The sequence below is a fragment of the Hemiscyllium ocellatum genome, chromosome 25 (genome assembly GCF_020745735.1).
Source record: "Hemiscyllium ocellatum isolate sHemOce1 chromosome 25, sHemOce1.pat.X.cur, whole genome shotgun sequence".
Taxonomy (NCBI): domain Eukaryota; kingdom Metazoa; phylum Chordata; class Chondrichthyes; order Orectolobiformes; family Hemiscylliidae; genus Hemiscyllium; species Hemiscyllium ocellatum.
Genome location: NC_083425.1, coordinates 13,470,975 through 13,489,302, shown reverse-complemented (window position 1 = coordinate 13,489,302; position 18,328 = coordinate 13,470,975). Strand labels below are relative to the sequence as shown.

The 18,328-nt window shown below is 39.3% G+C and overlaps 1 protein-coding gene across 1 annotated transcript in view; it reads left to right on the top strand.

Annotated features, from left to right (window-relative positions):
- The window catches only part of rnf213a (ring finger protein 213a), a 168,369-nt gene that overhangs the window by 26,189 nt on the left and 123,852 nt on the right, over positions 1–18,328 (top strand). Inside the window, exons 5-9 of the mRNA XM_060844830.1 lie at positions 3,939–4,225; positions 7,616–7,875; positions 10,727–10,945; positions 15,632–15,827; positions 16,435–16,490. Of these exons, the coding sequence (XP_060700813.1) occupies positions 3,939–4,225; positions 7,616–7,875; positions 10,727–10,945; positions 15,632–15,827; positions 16,435–16,490 (1,018 nt within the window). The remainder of the gene's footprint in view (positions 1–3,938; positions 4,226–7,615; positions 7,876–10,726; positions 10,946–15,631; positions 15,828–16,434; positions 16,491–18,328) is intronic.

The window sequence follows — 18,328 nt, the reverse complement described above, 5'->3', positions numbered from 1 at the left end:
TTCATGCTGAACATTTCTATGACTCTATACATACTTGTTTTAGTGGGAGATATGTTTCAGCGTCAGCCAGATTGAGCACAATTGAGAGAATCTTACAAATATTCCAGTATTCAGCTTATCTCAAATTGTTGGATCTAATGTGTTATCCCTGCAAGGGCAGAACACAAGCTGCATAAATAAGCCATCACTATGTCATTTACAATCAAGACTTTAATCTATAATTTAGTTGAATTATCAGTGGTGGAAGAATCATCTAAGGAAATGGACCTACTTAGTTTTCATCCATGTATTTAGACTGATGGCATTCTTGCTGAAGTGTTACCAGAGTTAAAATATTTTGCTTGCATGCAGTGTCTCGATGCTAGAAAAAACGTTTCATAGCAGAGAGATTAAAGGGAGATTTGGTAGAGGTATTCAAAATTGTAAACCATTTCAAGTCACAATATTACTTAAATGTTGTGAAGATTCCTGTTCTCTACCACCCTTTCAAGTAGTGGATTTCAGATTCCCACCACCCTCTGTGTGAAAACATTTTCCCTTAAATCCTCTCTAAAGTCTCCTGTCCCTTACCATAATTCTATGACCCCAGGTTACTAATTCCTCCAGTAAAGGAAAATGTTTCTTCGTATTCTATCCAGCCCCCTCAAAATTCCTCTTAAAATTTTGCAGACCTAAATGAGGTTCCCCCCTCAGCCTACTCAACTGTATGGAATACAGCCCCAGCCTATAAAGCCTTCATAGCTGAAACATTCCAGTCTGGGAACATCTCTCCCATATGCTCTCCAGTGCAACTGCATCCTTCCAATAATGTGGGGACTTGAACTGCACCCAGTACTCCAGCTGTACCCTAACCGATGTCTTGTCTAGCTTCGTCATGATCCCTGCTCTTGTAATCAATGCATCAACTAATAAAGGTAAGTAGTTCATTAACCATTTTGTCACCTGCTCAGTTGCCTTCATGGTTATATGGACATGCACACCAAGATCTGTCTAATTCTCAGTAAATTCCTTTTTCCTTCCATTCATTGTGTACTCCCTTGCCTTGTTACTCCTCCCAAAATGCATGACCTCACACTTTTCAGGATTAAACTACATCTATTACTGTTTTGCCCATCTGACTGGCACTGATCTTGAGATCACAAGATCACCACATAACTATGAACTTGCTGATCAAGCCTCCTATATTCATGGCTCGATCATTAATGTTAAAATTAGGTTTGTTAGAATTAAGTTCATTGTCATGTGTACTAAAGTAAAGGAGTGCAGTGAGACGTGTACAGTGTTGCCACTCAAACCGCTATCTTTGGTACAAAGTACCTAGGTACAATCTTAAGGTACAAAAATAGAGAAATAAAGAGAAAAGCTAAAAGTTCTACATTACAGTTCTTCATAGTAAAAATAAGGACCATAAATAAAGTTAAAAGAGAAACATTACAGTCCTTCTGTAGCCTGCAGTCTCTCCACATCATGGGCTTTCCACCCATGGTTTCGCTCATCCCCCACTGCCGGGTTTGAGATCTGTGACAGGCTGACTGCACTCGTCCCCAGGCTGCTGGCCAACCCCTCCAGGTCCCCAACCCACTGGCTTCTCTGGCCCTGTGACCACAGGCCACTCTGCTCGGCTTGGGCCTACTGACCACTGGCTGTCCCACTTGGCCCACCAACGCTGGCTATCCCGCTCCACACTGGCCCTGCAACCGCTGGCTGCTCCACTCAACTCGGGCCTACCAACTGCTGGCTGTCCTGCTTGGCCCTGGTCTGCCAGCTGCTGGCTATTCTGCTCCACTCTGGTCCTGTGACTGCTGACAATCCTGCTGCACACCGGCCTGCTGGCTGTCCTGCTCAAGGCCCTTAGCTGTCACGGTGTGACCACTCTCTCCACAAGCCAACATAGATTTTTCAAAAAGACGAAAATAATTAGGAATGGAAAACAAAGAGAAGTGGACGGAAAGGATGATCCCTGGGCTGAGCCTGTAAGTTGCCTACTCTGCCTCCATCTCTGTCACCTTGTATACTTTCATTTGATATATACTACACACAACAAGAAAGCGAGCATTGAATCCTGTGGTACACCACTGGGACACAGGCTTCCAGTGACAAAAACAATGTTTGACTGGCACCCTCTACCTCCTGCCATGAAGGAATTAATTAATGTAATTGTATAATTTCTTTAATAATTGTCAGTGAATGTCAGTAGTGCTGACATCTCAGCAATAAATAAAGATATATTTTAATTGAATTACATTAAGGCTGACATTTGCTTTCCTAATGCTTGCTGTGCCTGAATGCTAACTTTCATTGGTGCATAAGTTTAATCCCTTAGCTTTCCAACAGTCGAGGTTGTTGACTGACTTGCTGAGCTGGTAAAGTTGTTCGCAGATGTTTTGTCACCATTTGAGGTAACATTGTCAGTGTGCCTCTGGTGAAGCTTTGGTGTTCTGACATGCTTCCTATTTATTTGTCTGGGCCTGCTGTGGTTGGTGGTGACATTTCCGGTTTTGTTGCTGATTCTGTTTCTAAGTGGTTGATGTGTGGAATCCAACTCTACACATTTGTTAATGGAGTTCCGGAATTCCTGTCGATATGTTTATTTCGGTGTTCCTGGGAGTGAAACTATGGAAACTACGTATCAATCTTAGGACAAGCCAAACAGAGACATGCGTGGGAATTCCTGGAAGCCTGGCACTCAACCTGGAACTCGATGAACAAACATGTAGGGTTAGATTCCATGTACCAACTACTAAGAAACAGAACCAGCAACAGAACTGGAAATAACACAACCCCAGCAGACCCAGACAAATGAATAGCAAGTGAGACAGATGCCAGTGCTTCAGTGGAGGTGCACTGATGATGTTACCTAGAATGGTGACGAAGCGTCTGTGAACAATCTCACCAGCTCTGCGAGCAAGCAAACAACCTGAGCTACAAATTTTCACCAATACTGCATACCAACAGTCATTAGAATCTCTCAATTTTAAAACAAAATTTGGCCAAGTGGATAATTTCACATTCTCCACTTAATGTATCTGCTACTTTGTTGCCTAATCACTTAACCTGTCCTTGTCTGTCTGTAGTCTAAGTTTGTTTACCTCATCCTTAACTTTCCCACCTGGTTTTATGTTATGAGCAAACCTGTCTGCATAATACTCTGTTTCTTCATCCAAGTCATTTTATACAGATTGCAAATGGCTGAGACCCCATCATCCTCTAACTACAGCTCAAAGTTTGCTAATTTATTCCTGCTTTCTTTTCATTAACCAACACTTTAGCTTTTCTAAGTTAATCTCATAAATTTTGATTTTGTGTAACAATGTCTTGTGTGACACTTTATTGAATGCCAATTACAAAATCAAATATATGAAACCAGTTAATCTTCCCTGATCTGCTTTGCTAGTTACACCCTCACCTCACAGTGGCATGGTGGCTCAGTGGTTAACATTGCCCCCTCACAGCAGCAGGAACATGGGTTCAATACCACCTTCAGGTGACAATGTGTGTGGAGTTTGTACATTCTCCCTGTGTCTGTGTGGGTTTCTTCTAGGTACTGTGGTTTCTTTCCAGAGATGTGCAGGTTAGATGGTTTGGCTTTGCTAAATTGCCCATAACGTCCAGGGATGTTCAGGCTAAGTGGATTAGCCATGTTACATTGCCCACAGTGTCCATGGATGTGCAGGCTAGGTGGATGGCCATGGGAAATGTGGGGGAATAGGGTGGGGGACTGGGTCTGGGTGGGATACTCTTCAGAGTTGAATGGTCTGCTTCTACACTCTAGGGTTTCTATGAGTTCTATGAAAAATCCAAATAGATTTAGGCAATGCACTGCATCATTTAAAAAGAAAAATAGATAAACAGTTGAAGCTAGGGCCTGAGAGAACCTTTTGCATTTTTGGTACTTTTATGTTTTTCACTTCTAAAATATTGTTTTTATATTTATTTAGAATGGCATCAGTATGATGATATCATCTGTGCAGCCCCTGAAGAAGGTATCAAAGCCTCTTTTAAGAATTGGTTGAACATTGGTAAAAAAACTGATGTAAGGAAAGGCAAACTAATAGCTGGGGAAGTCTTACTGGAGTCAATGCTTGACATTCTTTCAACGTGGAATGAGAAAAATTTGAAGAGTTTTCTGAATCAATTGCAGCAATTCTATGAAGTTTATGAGCGTCCTATGGTCTTTGAAAACCGACCAGTTTTTTGGTCTGCCCTTTTGATTGGTGAGAAAGAAGTGAGTAGAATTATCAAGTGGTGTTAAAGATCTGTTTAATTCAGAATGTATATATTGTACATTTATACACAGAAATTAGTTTGTGTTTGAAACTTTTTTTTAAACATGAAATCTTAGCATGGAAATGTTTTCATTAAAAAAAGTTACCATTCTTTTTATTTTACTTTAAAAAAAATCACAGAATTTTGACCTCTTTTCTGACACATCCTTCTGAAGATAGCTAATTGAATTTGTATATGGCATGATAAGTTAAGTTGTACTCTCAATGCTGTTTTTTTACTTTTTCTCCAGGCATTGGTATCACTTGGATGATCATTTAATTTCTTCATTTGTCCATTATACACTTGATAGAATGTTAGATTTAAATTACTAAGCAGGAGAAACTCATATCAAATCATCAAAACCAGGCACATTTTATATCATGTTAATTATAACATTTATAAACTATGGACCGAATCATAGCATAAATAGACTGTCCATAAAAAGCCTTAGATGTTGGTGATTGATGAAGGTCCAGACAAGCAAATGGCAACCTGGCATCCCTAGGTTACTGCTTTAATTTTAATATTGGGAATTGTCACTCTCTAGTTTCTATTTGGTGAATGGGAGAATGACAAACTGAAATATATTATAATGAGGATGTTAATGCATTTAAATAAGCCTTTCGACATTCAGCCTTTTTTGGAAAATAGGATTTTTTGTTACTCTCAACAGCAGTGTGAAGCTTCTCACTCCCGATCAATTCTCCCAACTTTCTTGTTAATGCCCACATCAGTTCAGGGCTGGGAAGATTCTGTCCAGTATGTTGTAGAAAAGAGTAGTGACTATAATACCATGAGTTTTAAGATACTCACGGATAGGGATACAGCAGTCATCAAGTGAAGGTGTTAAATTAGGGGAAGGCGAACTACAGCAATATTAGGCAGGAACCGGAAAACTTTGATTGGAAGTGGCTGTTGGAGGGTAAATTTACATCGAACATGTGGGAATATTTCAAGCTGCAGTTGATAAGAGTTCAGGATCAATGCATTCCTGCAAGAATAAAGGATAGATTTGGCAAGTTATGTGAACCTTGTATGACCAGGGATGTTATGACCTCATCAGAAAAAAAAGGAAGCATTTGTATCATCTAGGAAGATGGGAAGTGATGAAACCCTTGAAATATATAAAGAAAGTAGGAAATAACTTAAACAAGGAATTAGAAGGGCTAAAAGGGGTCATGAGGAATCGTTAGCAAATTGGATTAAGGGGAATCCCAGACTTTTTACAAAAAGCAAGAGGGCAACCAGGGAAAGGGTTGGCCCACTCAAGGACAAAGGAAGGAATCTATGTGTGGAGCCAGAATAGGTAGGTAAGGTTCTTAACAAATACTTTGAGTCCATATTCACCAAAGACAAGGAATTGGTGGAGGATGATCTCACGGAAAGGAATTTTGAGTTTCTAAGCCAAGTTGTTCTTAAAAGACGTAGCTGGTTTAATTAGTAAGTTTGCAGATGATACAAGGATTGGTGGAGTTGTGGATAGTGAGGAGGATTGTCATAGGAAACAGCAGGATGTAGATCAATTAAAGGCATGGGCAGAAAAATGGCAGAAGGAGTTTAACTCAGGCAAATGTGAGGTGATGTGTTTTGGAATGTCAAATGCTGGAAATTATACAGTGAATGGCAGAACCTTTAGGCAGATTGATATGCAGAGGGATCTTGGTGTGCAGGTCCACATTACCACTGAAGGTGGCAGCACAGATAGTTAAGGTAGTCAAACAGGCTTATGGCATGTTTGCTTTCATTGGAAGAGTTACTTAGTATAAGGATAGACAAGGTATGCTGCAACTTTACAAAACTTTAGTTAGGCCATGCTTGGAATATTGTGTACAGTTCTGGTCACCACACTACCAGAAGGATGTGGATGCTTTGCAGAGGGTCCGGGAAAGATTTTGCTGGAAAAGCGCAGCAGGTCAGGCAGCATCCAATGAGCAGGAGAATCGACGTTTCGAGCATGAGCCCTTCTTCAGGAATCTTTTCCTGCTCCATGGATGCTGCCTGACCTGCTGCGCTTTTCCAGCAACACATTTTCAGCTCTGATCTCCAGCATCTGCAGTCCTCACTTTCTCCTCCGGGAAAGGTTTACCAAGATGTTGCCTGGTGTGTGGGATTTTAGCAATGAAGAAAGTTGGGGTTAAACTAGGTTTGTTTTCACTGGAACACAGGAGGTTGAGGGTGACCTGATAGAAGTTTGTAAGATTGTGAATAGCTTGAACAGAGTGGAAAGTATGAGGCTTTTTCCCTGGATGGAGGGGTCAGTTACTAGGCGACACAGGTTCAAGGTGCAAGGGGGAAAGTTTAAAAGAGATGTGTGAGGCATGTTTTTCACGTTGTTACAATTTGTTAAAGGAGGTGATGGAAGCGGACACTGTAGCAGCATTCAAGAAGCACGTGGATGAATAATGAATAGGAAGGCATTAGAGAGATATGGTTTTAGTATGGAAGGGCAGATGTGTTAGAGGGCCGCAGGGCCTGTTCTTGTGCTGCACGGTGGCTCAGTGGTTAGCACTGCTGCCTCACAGCACCAGGGTCCCAGGTTTGATTCTAGCCTCGGGTGACTGTCTGTGTAGAGTTTTCACATTCTACCCGCGTTTGAGTGGGTTTCCTCTGGGTGCTCTGGTTTCCTCCCACAGTCCAAAGATGTGCAGGTCAGGTGAATTGGCCATGCTAAATTGCCTACAGTGCTAAGTGCATTTGTCAAAGGGAAATGGGTCTGGTTGGATTGCTCTTCGGAGGGTCGGTGTGGACTGGTTGGGCCGAAGGGCCTGTTTCCACACTGTAGGGAATCTAATATATATTCTTCTTTGTTCTTTGACCCCTGGAACATCAGAATCTACCAATTAATCAAATGTCAGTTCTATCACCAATTCCCCTTTCCAGTCTGACAATACACAGGTTCCCTCTCAATAGTGATGCCAGATTTAAAAAAAATCTGCAACTGCCAAATTCTGTGTTGTTTACCAGACCAAAACCATTCTCATGTCCTTTCAAATTAGAAGAATATTCCCAAATACAGGGAACGCTCATTACTTTATGCTGCTGTTACATATTGCTTCTGGGTGGTTTATTTATGCCAGATTAATGTTTCACTTTGTTGTGTCTTTGTGTTATTTCCATATTACAAAAAGAAAATCAGACCATCCTTGAAGGAAGACAAATAAGAGGATATTTTGGAAGTATGTAAAATATTATTAAACTGAACCAAAAAAGAAAGTCTGGTGCTCTAATTCAAATGGAATTGCTTCTATAGTATGACTCTGATGCTTATTCAAATGCGTGTTTTTGTTTTCTATCCATACTGACCAGAGATGATGTTGAAAATTTAGATTCTGTTATGTTTGTTGTTTAGGTTAAGGGTCTCCTATTAAAAGTTTTGAAAGAATGGATGAAGTGTCCAGAAAATCAAGCTTCAAAATCTGAGACAAGTTCTGTGCAAAACCGCCTACGAAAGGGAGTGCTATTCCTGTACCTGGCTGGCATCTATAAAATTGAAGTAGGAAAATCAGATTTATATACCATCTGTGATCTTCTCTGCGTTCAACAAAATTCAGCGAATACTCTTTCCAATGAATTCAAGACACTTAAAGAAAGCTTCCATTTTGCGGAAAAGTAAGAACTGTGTAAATAGAACAAAAGTATTCAGTGATTTGCAAACATGTCTTTCCTGTGCCATGGTGGCACATAAAGCTTTGATTCTCTTTGGTCTGTCTAACATAATAGTGGATGTGCAATCCTTTGTTTCTGTAAGAAAACTATGCTATTTTTGCAGGTCACAAATTGAAAAGAAATATTTCATGAATATATTAGTTTTCCATTTTTCAAGTTCATATATTGTCTGAAGTGCACCAAAAGAGAATTCCTATTCTTAAAGTGGTTTCATGGAATCTCTTACATAGGCATCACAGGTTAGGCCAGCATTTTATGCCCATCCAAAATTGCCTTGGAGAAGGTGGTGATAAGCTGCGTTTATGCTACAGGCCTCTGGCGTAGGAACAATCCACAGGGCTGTTGGGGAGGGAGTTGACCCCATGATAATGAAGTTAGTTCCAGGTCAGAGTGGTGTATAAGCTGAAGGGCACATTGTGGCGATGGTGTCCCCATGCTTCTGGTATTCTTGTCCTTCTAGGTGGTAGAGGTTGTGGATTTGGAAGGTGCTGAGAAAGGAACCTTGGTGAGTTACTGCAGTGCTTCTTTTGATTGAACACACTACTGCTGCTGTGAATTACTGAAGGAGGAAGTGAATATTAAATTTTGCTGTTGGGATGCTAATGTTTTGTTCTGCATAGTGTCAAGCTTCTTGTGTGTTGGAGCTGCAGTCATCCAGGCAAGTGGATAGTGCCATCACAATCCTATTTTGTGACAATAAGATTATGGACAGATATTGGGGATCAGATGGTGAGCTAATCGTTGCAGAATTCCTAACCTGTGAGCTGTTTTTGTAGCCATAACATTTATATGTTTGGTCCAGCAGAGTTCTGGTCAGAGGTTACATGCAGGTTGCTGATAGTGGGGTATTCAGCAATAGTAATGCCATTGGATATCAAAGGACAATGGGTAAATCTCTCTTATTGGAGATGATCATTGCCTGGCACTTGTGCAAATGTTAGTTGCCATTTGTCACCCCATGCCTGGATGCTGTCTGGGTCTTGCTGCAAATGGACGCAGGCTGCTTCATTATCTGAGGAATAGTACTGTACATTGTGCAGTCATCAGTGAATCTGTGTACTTCTAATCATATGATGGAGGAAGGGTCATTTGAGGAAGCAGATGGTTCGGCCTAGGATATTCTCATAAGAAAATTTTGCAGTGATATCCTGGCACTGACATGATTGACCTCCAACACCCACAAATATCTTCCTCTATGCGATTTGGAGTCCAGTCAGTAGGGAGTTTTCCTCTGATTCCCATTGATTCTACTTGTGCTACAGTCCTTTGATGCCATCGTTGTTGAAAGCTACCTCAATATCAAAGGCAATCATTCTCATCTTAGCTATGCAATTCAGTTATTTTGTTCAGTACTTCAGTACTATTGCCAGAATGTTGTTAGGGCCAATAACCTTTGCTGTTTTCAGAGCCTTTCACAATTTCTTGATATAATTTGGAGTGAACTGGTTGGAAACCTAGCATTTATGATGCTGGTGACCTCCGGAAAAGGCAAGATGAATCATTCACTCTTCACTTCTGGCTGAAGATGACTGTAAAATTTTTATTCTGTTGTTTGTATTGATGTGCTGGGCTCCCCATCATTGAAGATGGGGTCTGTGGAGCTGCCTCGGTAAGCTCTTTATTCATCCATCCATTCATGACCCGTATGGTGCGACTTCAGAGCTTAGATCTTGTCCCTTTATTGAGACTTGTTTAGTCCTGTCTATTGCATGCTGTTCCCGCTGTTTGGCATGCAAGTATAGATTAGAATAGAATCCATACTGTGTGGAAACAGGCCTTTCGGCCCAGCAAGTCACACTGAACCTCCGAAAAGTGTCCACTCAAACCCAATCCTCTATTACTCTATATTTATCCCTGACTAATGCACCTAACCTACCCATCTCTGAACAGTATGGACCATTTAGCATGGCCAATTCACCTAACCTGCACATCTTTGGATTAGATTATATTACTTACAGTGTGGAAACAGGTCCTTCGGCCCAACAAGTCCACACCGACCCGCCGAAGCGCAACCCACCCAGACCCATTCCCCTACATTTACCCCTTCACCTAACACTATGGGCAATTTAGTATGCACATTTTTGGACTGTGGGAGGAAACTGGAGCATCCAGAGGAAATCCATGCAGATGTGGAGAATGTGCCTGAGGCTGGAATCGAACACGGGTCCCTCGTGCTGTGAGGCAGCAGTGCTAACCATTGAGCCACTGCGCCGTTACTTCACCAAGTTGGCACCTCATTTTTAGGTATGTACTCCTACACTGTTCATTGGACTCTAGTCTTAATACAAAAACAAACTACTGCAGATGCCGGAGATCTGAAAAAATACAAAACTGCTGGGATGCTCAGCAGATCAGGTAGCATCCCTGGAGAGAAAAAGTTTCAGTGACCTTTCACCAGAAATTTCTTCAACATGTGATCTTAATGTAGCCATTTTATATTAGCCCTCAGGTGTCCAGAGCCAATTAAGCAAGATCAGATGGTGATTTGTTCCTGTAGATGATCTGTAAGATGTTGTGCGGTTACCTTGTATGTTTTCACCTACCTGATTTTACTCATCATATAAAACTTCTGTTTATATTTACTGTTAATTTTACTTTTCCTGAAAAAGTATGACTTCGTTTTCTAACTCTCTGTAGTTAATATTATGGTACAAGTCAATGAAACAAGACAATGCACTGTAGCATGGAAAATGTTAAAGATGTCTTCTGTGGTCCCCTCTATCACAACTGTGTATTAATCATAGTGCTATTTTAAGTGAATCTGAATTTCCATGTTTTAATTTTTTTTACATAGAATTGAAACATTTCTGAAGCAGATGATGTTGAGTTGTATTGAAGAGGGAATCATAAAATGGGTGCAAACCATTCCTGTTCTCCACTTATTTGGCGTTTCATCTAATCAAGCAAACCCAGATCTTCGGGACACTAGGTTTAAATCTGAAGACTGCTGGGCTGGACTCGATGGACTTCCAATTGTCAGTTTCAGAAACAAAGTACATTATAGTCTCAAGAGGTAGGTCTTTATTTAAACCAACTATGTGACAATAGATCAATTGGACGTAGTATCCCCATGGGCTGTGGACAAGACCATTCTATTTCCTATGATGTTACATTGATTTGTTTAGTTAGTTGGCACTCGGGTCCCTAAGTAAGAAATTAGGTTCCCAGGCAGAATGGCATGCTCTTCTCTTCACCTGTCACTCTGAATCCTGTGTAAAGGAGGTATGCATTATTTTCTTTTGTGGAGTAATGTTTGTATATTTGAAAGTGCAAGCATGAGTGTGTCCATCTTTGTGTATATCAAAGTACTTAGTTGTTTGTTTGCCTGTTTGTGTGCATACCTGGTATGTAAAGTTATAAAAATATGAATTTACATGTGTGTGTGAATGTAAATATGTATAGAGTGTAGGTAGGAAATAGAAAAACAAAATACTTTGCTTGCTGGAACTTCGAAATAAAGATAGTTAATGCTAAAGTACCATCAGATTAGACTGTGTCTCTTGAGAGAAAGAGTTGATATTGGTGTCACTGATCTGAAACGCCACTGATCTGAAATATTAAATAGGAAACAGAAACACAAAATAGGCCATTCTGTTCCCAGAGCCTGTCTGCCCTTCAGTTAATTCTTTGTAATTTTTTGTGTCAACCCCATTTATCCTTATTTGCTCAACTGTCTTTTTTTGCTGATATTTGGCAGTCCTTTTCTGTGAGATGTAGCCTTTAGGAAATGTTCAGTTTTCAAGATGTGGAACCCCTAACCTTTATACTTTAATTTTGCATATCAGCTCTCTGCAGGGAAGTTCATGAAAAGCCGTCTGAAAATCTAGGTATGCCCGTTTGACCAATTCCCCTTTATCAATTTTCTCAGTGACATCCTCAAAAAACTGCAACAGGTTTGTCAAACATTGTTTCCCACTCACAGATTCATGCTGATTATGCTCCATCAGATCATTATTATCCAAGTGTCCATTTATTCCATCTTTGTAATAGCATCTAGCTATTTTCCCCACTATGGATATAAGGCTAACAAGTCTATGGTTCTCATTTTTCTCCATGGAGTAACAATTGATACCTAATAGGACCAAATTAGTGCAGATGCTGGAATCTGTGCTGAAAATAAAACACGTTGGAGATCACAGCAGGTCACAGTCAACGTCTGTAGAGAGAGAGCAAGCTAACATTTCAAGTCTAGATGACTCTTCATCAGAATAATTGCTCCCTTCCAGTCTGCAAGAGCTATTCCAGAATCTATAGAGTTTTGGAAGATGGTCACCAATGCTTCCATTATCTCCATAGCTGCTACTTTCAATACTCCAAGATGTGGAATATCAGAAACAAGAGAAATTTCAACTTTCAGTCCTATGAGTTTCTCTAATACAAACTTCTTATTAATTTCTTCAATTCTTCATTCTTCCTAGTCCCTTGAATCTCTAATTATCAGAGAGAACTCCTGCCTCACTTAAGAAGATAGAAAAGGAGTCATCATTTAGCTTCTCTACTGTTTCTCTATTCCTCATTATAAATTCTCCGTGTAAATGACCCACATATGTTTTGGTCAAAAGTTCCCTTTTTATGTGCCTATAGAAGTTTTTACAATTTGTTTTTATTTTTTAATTTGTTTTTAATTTCATATTCTATTCTCCCTTATCTGTTCCTTGGTCCTAATTTGCAATATTTAAATATCCTCCCAATGTTAATTTTTACTCCCAGTTCTGGCAATGTTACAGTTTCAATGTTATAAGAACCTTAACTTCCTTTTCATAGCCATGGTTAACTGACATTTTGGAGATTTAGTGCCTTGAATGAATGTATTGTTGTTGTAAGCTATGATTTTTTAAAAAAATACATTTCCTTTGTATTGTCATTTTTAAATGTATTTTCCCAATCCACCTCAGCCAGTTTGCCCCTCACCCTTCCGCAGAAAGATTTCCTGCACCCTTTCACAAAAAAATTTTCTGCAGCTGCTGCATATTGTACTTGACCCTGGAACCAGGGAGGCGATGCATAGAACAAAAATAGAAATTACTGGAAAAGCTCAGCAGGTCTGGAAGCATCTGTGGAGAGAAATGAAGTTAATGTTTCAGCTCGAGTGACCCTTGGTCAGTTCTAACTTCCTGGTTTCTCTCCACAGATGCTGTCAGACCTGCTCAGCTTTTCCAGCAATTTCTCTTTTTGTTTCTGATGTATAGCATCCACAGTTTTTTTTGGTTTTTACTCAGGCAATATGTGGAGCTAGGTAAACCGCTGCAGAAATACCTGTACAATCCCTGACTATTGAATCCTCTACCACTATGCTGTTCCCTCATGTACAGCTGAGTTGCCTATGGTACCACAGACTTGCTGTAGCTGCACTCTATTGAGGAACCATCACTCTCACCAGAATCCATGTGGAAAAGTGATTAACAAACAGAATAGGCTCACTTCTACATTGCCTACCAGGTTCCCCTCTCTGCTTATACATTCCTAATTTTCAGTGTGAGCATCTCCTTAACCATGCTATCCACACAGTCATCTACCTCCTGAATGCATAACAGTGCTTCAGCTGCTGCTCAAATTCAAGCATCTGCAGCTGGTGACATTTTCTGAAATGGGATATGGTGAGTTCATGACTTCTCACTTATCACAATATACACTTATCATTTGGCCAAGCTGACCTGCATACTTAGCATATTAAGAACTATTACTATTAGAATAATTCACACATTTTTCATCAGCTGCTTCTGCAGTGCTAAAATAAAAGTCAATTAAATCTTTGCAGTGCTGTCCATATTAATATCTGTAGTGGTAGTCAATTAAACAACTATTTGGAGGAGAAAGCTGCACAAATGTCTCAATCCTGAGTGAAGGGGAAACTCAGCACATCAATACAAAGGACAAAACTGAAGCGTGTTCAAATGTTTTAAGCCATAAATGTGTGAATGCTCCAACCCAACATCCTCCTTGGGTCCCTAACATCGCAAATATATATATCTTCAACTCCCATGTATCGGGAAGCTGCTAAAACAAAGACCCAACCAATTCCAACTTTTTCATCAATGTCCCTTCATCCATCATAGGATCAGAAGTGGGAATGTTTGTTCGAGTGCTCAGTGTTTCCAATCATTTGCAATTCCTCAGATATGGAAGCAGCTGTGTCAATACGAAACAACATTGCGAGACAATTGTTCTGAAGAGAGGTTGCTGCTTTCTCTCCACAGTTGCTGTCAGACCTTCTGAGATTTTCCTGCCATTTCTGTGTTTGCAATATTTATCCTTGGACTGATATGTGATATATACCTTTCATGCCAAATAAATTCCAAGCCATAGTAATTTCCAACCACAGAGAATCCAACCATCTCCCCATGATTTTCAATGGTATTATTATAATTGAACCCCCTCCCCACCCCCATCATCCTTCTAGGATTGTCATTGACAAGAAGCTGAACTGTACTAGCCATTTGAATATTGTGGCAACAGAGAAAATAAGAATCTGGGAATTCTACCATAAATAACTCACTTTCTTGACTCCGCAAAACCTGTTCATCATCCAGAAGACATTACAGAAAAACCTGTATGTGTCTGGGTGTGTGACTCTAACAGCACTCGAGAAGCTCAACACAATCCAGCACAAATAAGCCCAGTCAAATCGACACCCCATACAGCACTTCAACATTCGCTTTCTCCACTATCGACACACAGTGGCAGCATTATGTACCACCTACAACATGTACTGCAGCACTTTCCAAACCCATGACCTCTTTCAATTAGACAAAAACAGCAGACTTGGAAACACAACCATTGCAAGTTCCCCTCTAATTCTCAACCATCCTTGCCTAGCAGTACACTGATCAGCCTACACCAAAAATAAAACTGCAGCTGTTCTCAAAGGCAACTCATTCCCATTTGCTGAAGAGAAATTAGAGATGAACAGCTTATATTATATGCTAACAGTATATAAGGATTTAAAGTATCTCTCTGATTTGATCCCTGATGTAGAATCCCCACAGTGCAAAATGAGGCCATTCAGCCCAGTGAGTTTTCACTGATCTTCTGAAGAGCACGCACCCTGACCCATCCCCACCTTTTCCCCAAAACCCCATTTGGGGTTTTTAATATGTCTAACCCACCAAACCTACACATCCCTGGACGCTACAGCACGACTTTTAGCATGGCCAGGTTCACCTAATCTGTACATCTTTGGACTTGCATTGAATTAGCTGATCTCAGAAATAGAAGACCATACTGCTGGCTTATTGTTTGCAGACCATAATGTAATTAAGTCAAGGTTACTGATGTTCGTCCCTATCCAAAGACCACTTCAGGAAAGTATGTGCTTATCAAAATGTTGGCAGGATTTTTATGATTGAATAGCTTGATAGTATTTACTGTCCAATTTAATGGAATGAATAGACAGTTGGCAATGCATCAGATTATTGGTCACGCCTCTGTAAACATAACTTAAATGGGGGAAGAGATTGCTTTAATATCTCTAGAAACAAAATCCTTATTTATTTTCTTGAATGTCTGAATTCTGATTCATATGTCAAAGTGTTTGAAACGTCAATCTTTTTACATCTTCTCACCTTTCATAACATAAATCGTGTTTACTTTTTAATAAAGTCTTCATATTTATAGGTGCTTTGAAAATATTTTGTGATTGTATATTTGTGTACACAAAATTATATGTGATCTGTCTGACTCTGTGAATTATTTCAATAAGGGATTTGCTTGATCTGATGAACAAAAGCAAGCATTTGGCAACAGTGGATAGGCTGTTACTTCGATCTTGGTTCAGCTTATTGCCTTTGGAAGGTTTGCCTGACTATCTAACTATGGTGGGACCTGATCTGTTTGATATTCTACAAGGAATCTTCCAGAGACTGAGAAGCTTTAGTTGCATTTCAAGCATACATGAGGTTTGTGTTTAACAACGGTGGCTTGCTTAATGCTCCCTTTGAGTAAACAGCCTTAAAGTTTATAAAAATTGCAGGTTCCTATTCATATTTGTTTTTAAAGAAAAGGGCCACAGTTGTTTGATCCCAGTTCTTACTTAGGGACATGTTGGACTTGATAGTTTTCCAATGGATGTTGCATTTAAGCACAAATATTCATTATAAAATGTATACTTATGATAAGATCCAATGCAAATATAATTCTTCCTTCTCCTATAACTAGTAACCAGAAACAAGTTGTAACTTTTCAAAGAAGTTGATGTCCAGTCCACCTCTCAATTAGCAGATATGTGTTAATCATATTATCTGCACCCGGCTAAGGATTAAACAATTTAACTCCCTACATATGCTTTTGAGCATTCAGATTTTTTTCAAAGCACTTAACAATGTATGTATTTTCTTGATTTGGCACATGGTTTATGATATGTCTTGGAATGACAATGTTGACTGATATTGTAGACTTTACAAAATAAATGGAGATTTTACTTAAACTTGATTACAAATATTTTTTTGGCATTGTAATAATACATTTTAACTTAATTATATTGTATTTTATTTCTCATGCTTATAGAATTTAGAAAAACTGTTGAAACATGTGAAAAAAAATGTGGACAGTCCTCAAAACAGGTACACTAGTTTTTAATAACAAAATATATCCATCTAATTTCTGTGTCAAGATTAATATGCAATTGTACATGCATTCCTAGACTAAAAAAGTGTCCTATAAGGAGAGATTGATTAAGCGACATCTATGTTGCTGGTGTTTAGAAGAATGAGAATAATTGAAAGGTATCAATTCCTAAGGGCCTAAATCAGGTTGGTACTGAGACAATGTTTCTCCTGTCTGAGAAGTTTTAACAGTCTCATCAGGAGTTGAGCATTTTAAGACTGAAATGAAAGGGATGGACCGTCTGATGGACAAAAACAAACATTTGGCAACAGTAGATAGACTGTTACTTCAATCTTGGTTCAGCTTATGGCCTTTAGAAGTTTCTGTAATCAGGAGAGCTTCCATGCTCTGTCGTTAAACATATTCAAGATGGGAATTGGTAGATTTTTGGATATTGCGGGCAGAATGGGTCATGCAACTAAATGAGGAGGGCTGAAGTTGAGGGAGAAGGTTAGCAATGATTAGATTATAGAGGAGATTTAAAGGGCCATATTTCTTATTCTTCCTGTTCCTGATGTTCTTAGAAGTCTTTTTGATCTTAAATCTGTCACATTTTGATTGGTTTAAATTGGTATTGTCCAGCACATTAGGCACTAGCCAAATGTGGCTAATTATATTCCTTGTATGTGTTTTGATGCCCAGCAATTAAAGTAGGATGTGTCTGGCAGCAAAAATCACAGTGGAAATAAAAATCACAGTTTTATAACCTGTTTGCTGAATTTGATGCATGTATAAATTACTTCTGTTTGCATATTTCTCAAATTTTAGTTCTCTTTCTGTCAATTCTAATGTTACTTGGCGAACAAGCCTTTCAATGTAATAATAGCTTTACCATAACTTGAATTGAAAGTCTACCAGATTGAAGGAAAGGTACTGATGCTGAGAGCCATTACACAATGATGGATATCTGTTTGTTAGCTAAGTATAGAACAGAGTTAAGGAAAAACTTCTTCAGCCAAAGAGTGTGAATCTATGGAATTCACTGCCACAGAAGGCTGTAGACGCCTGGTCATTGATATGTTTAAGATGGAAATACATAGGTTCTTGATTGTCAAGCGGATCAAGGGTTATGGGAGAAAACAGGAAAATGGGATTGAGAAACAGATCAGCCATGATAGAATGGTGGAGCAGATTTGGTGGGCTGAATGACTTAATTTCTGCTGCTATGTCTTATGGTCTTTTTTGGGACCTTGGGCTTCATAAATTGGGACACAGAGTACCAAAAGCAGGAAGTTATGCTGTATTTGCATAAAAGTACGATTAAGACCATTGAGAAATTGCAAAGGAGATTTGCTAGAACGGTTCCGGGGATTGGGTTAGGTGAAAGCATATGATGGAGGTGGTTAGTTGGAAGTTTAAACTGGGCTGTTCTCTAGTAGTGAATTCAAAGAGATTACAAGAAGATTTAATTGTGGTGTGCAAGATTAAGTCAGACTAAGATAAAGAAATGCAATTTCTTATTTTTAAATGTTTGGACACATCTAGGATTTAGGCAAAAAATGTAGGTGGAATGTTTGGAAGAGTTGTACAGAAATCTGAATTTTGGTTTTAAAGAGAATATTTTCAGGCTGCAGTACTTCGAACAATTTCAATAATACAGATCTATTTAACATGTGCATAAAATCAGTGGAGAAAATTGAATCTTTCAGAAAAATTTTGAGAGAATCACAAAGGAATGATTTGCTATTTTAGGAGGGAGTTTGGATGGGTCTGTAATTTTATGTATATGAATTGATTATTATAAATTAAACATGGATATATAAATCTGTACTTGCGAAATTGCAACTGCATTCCT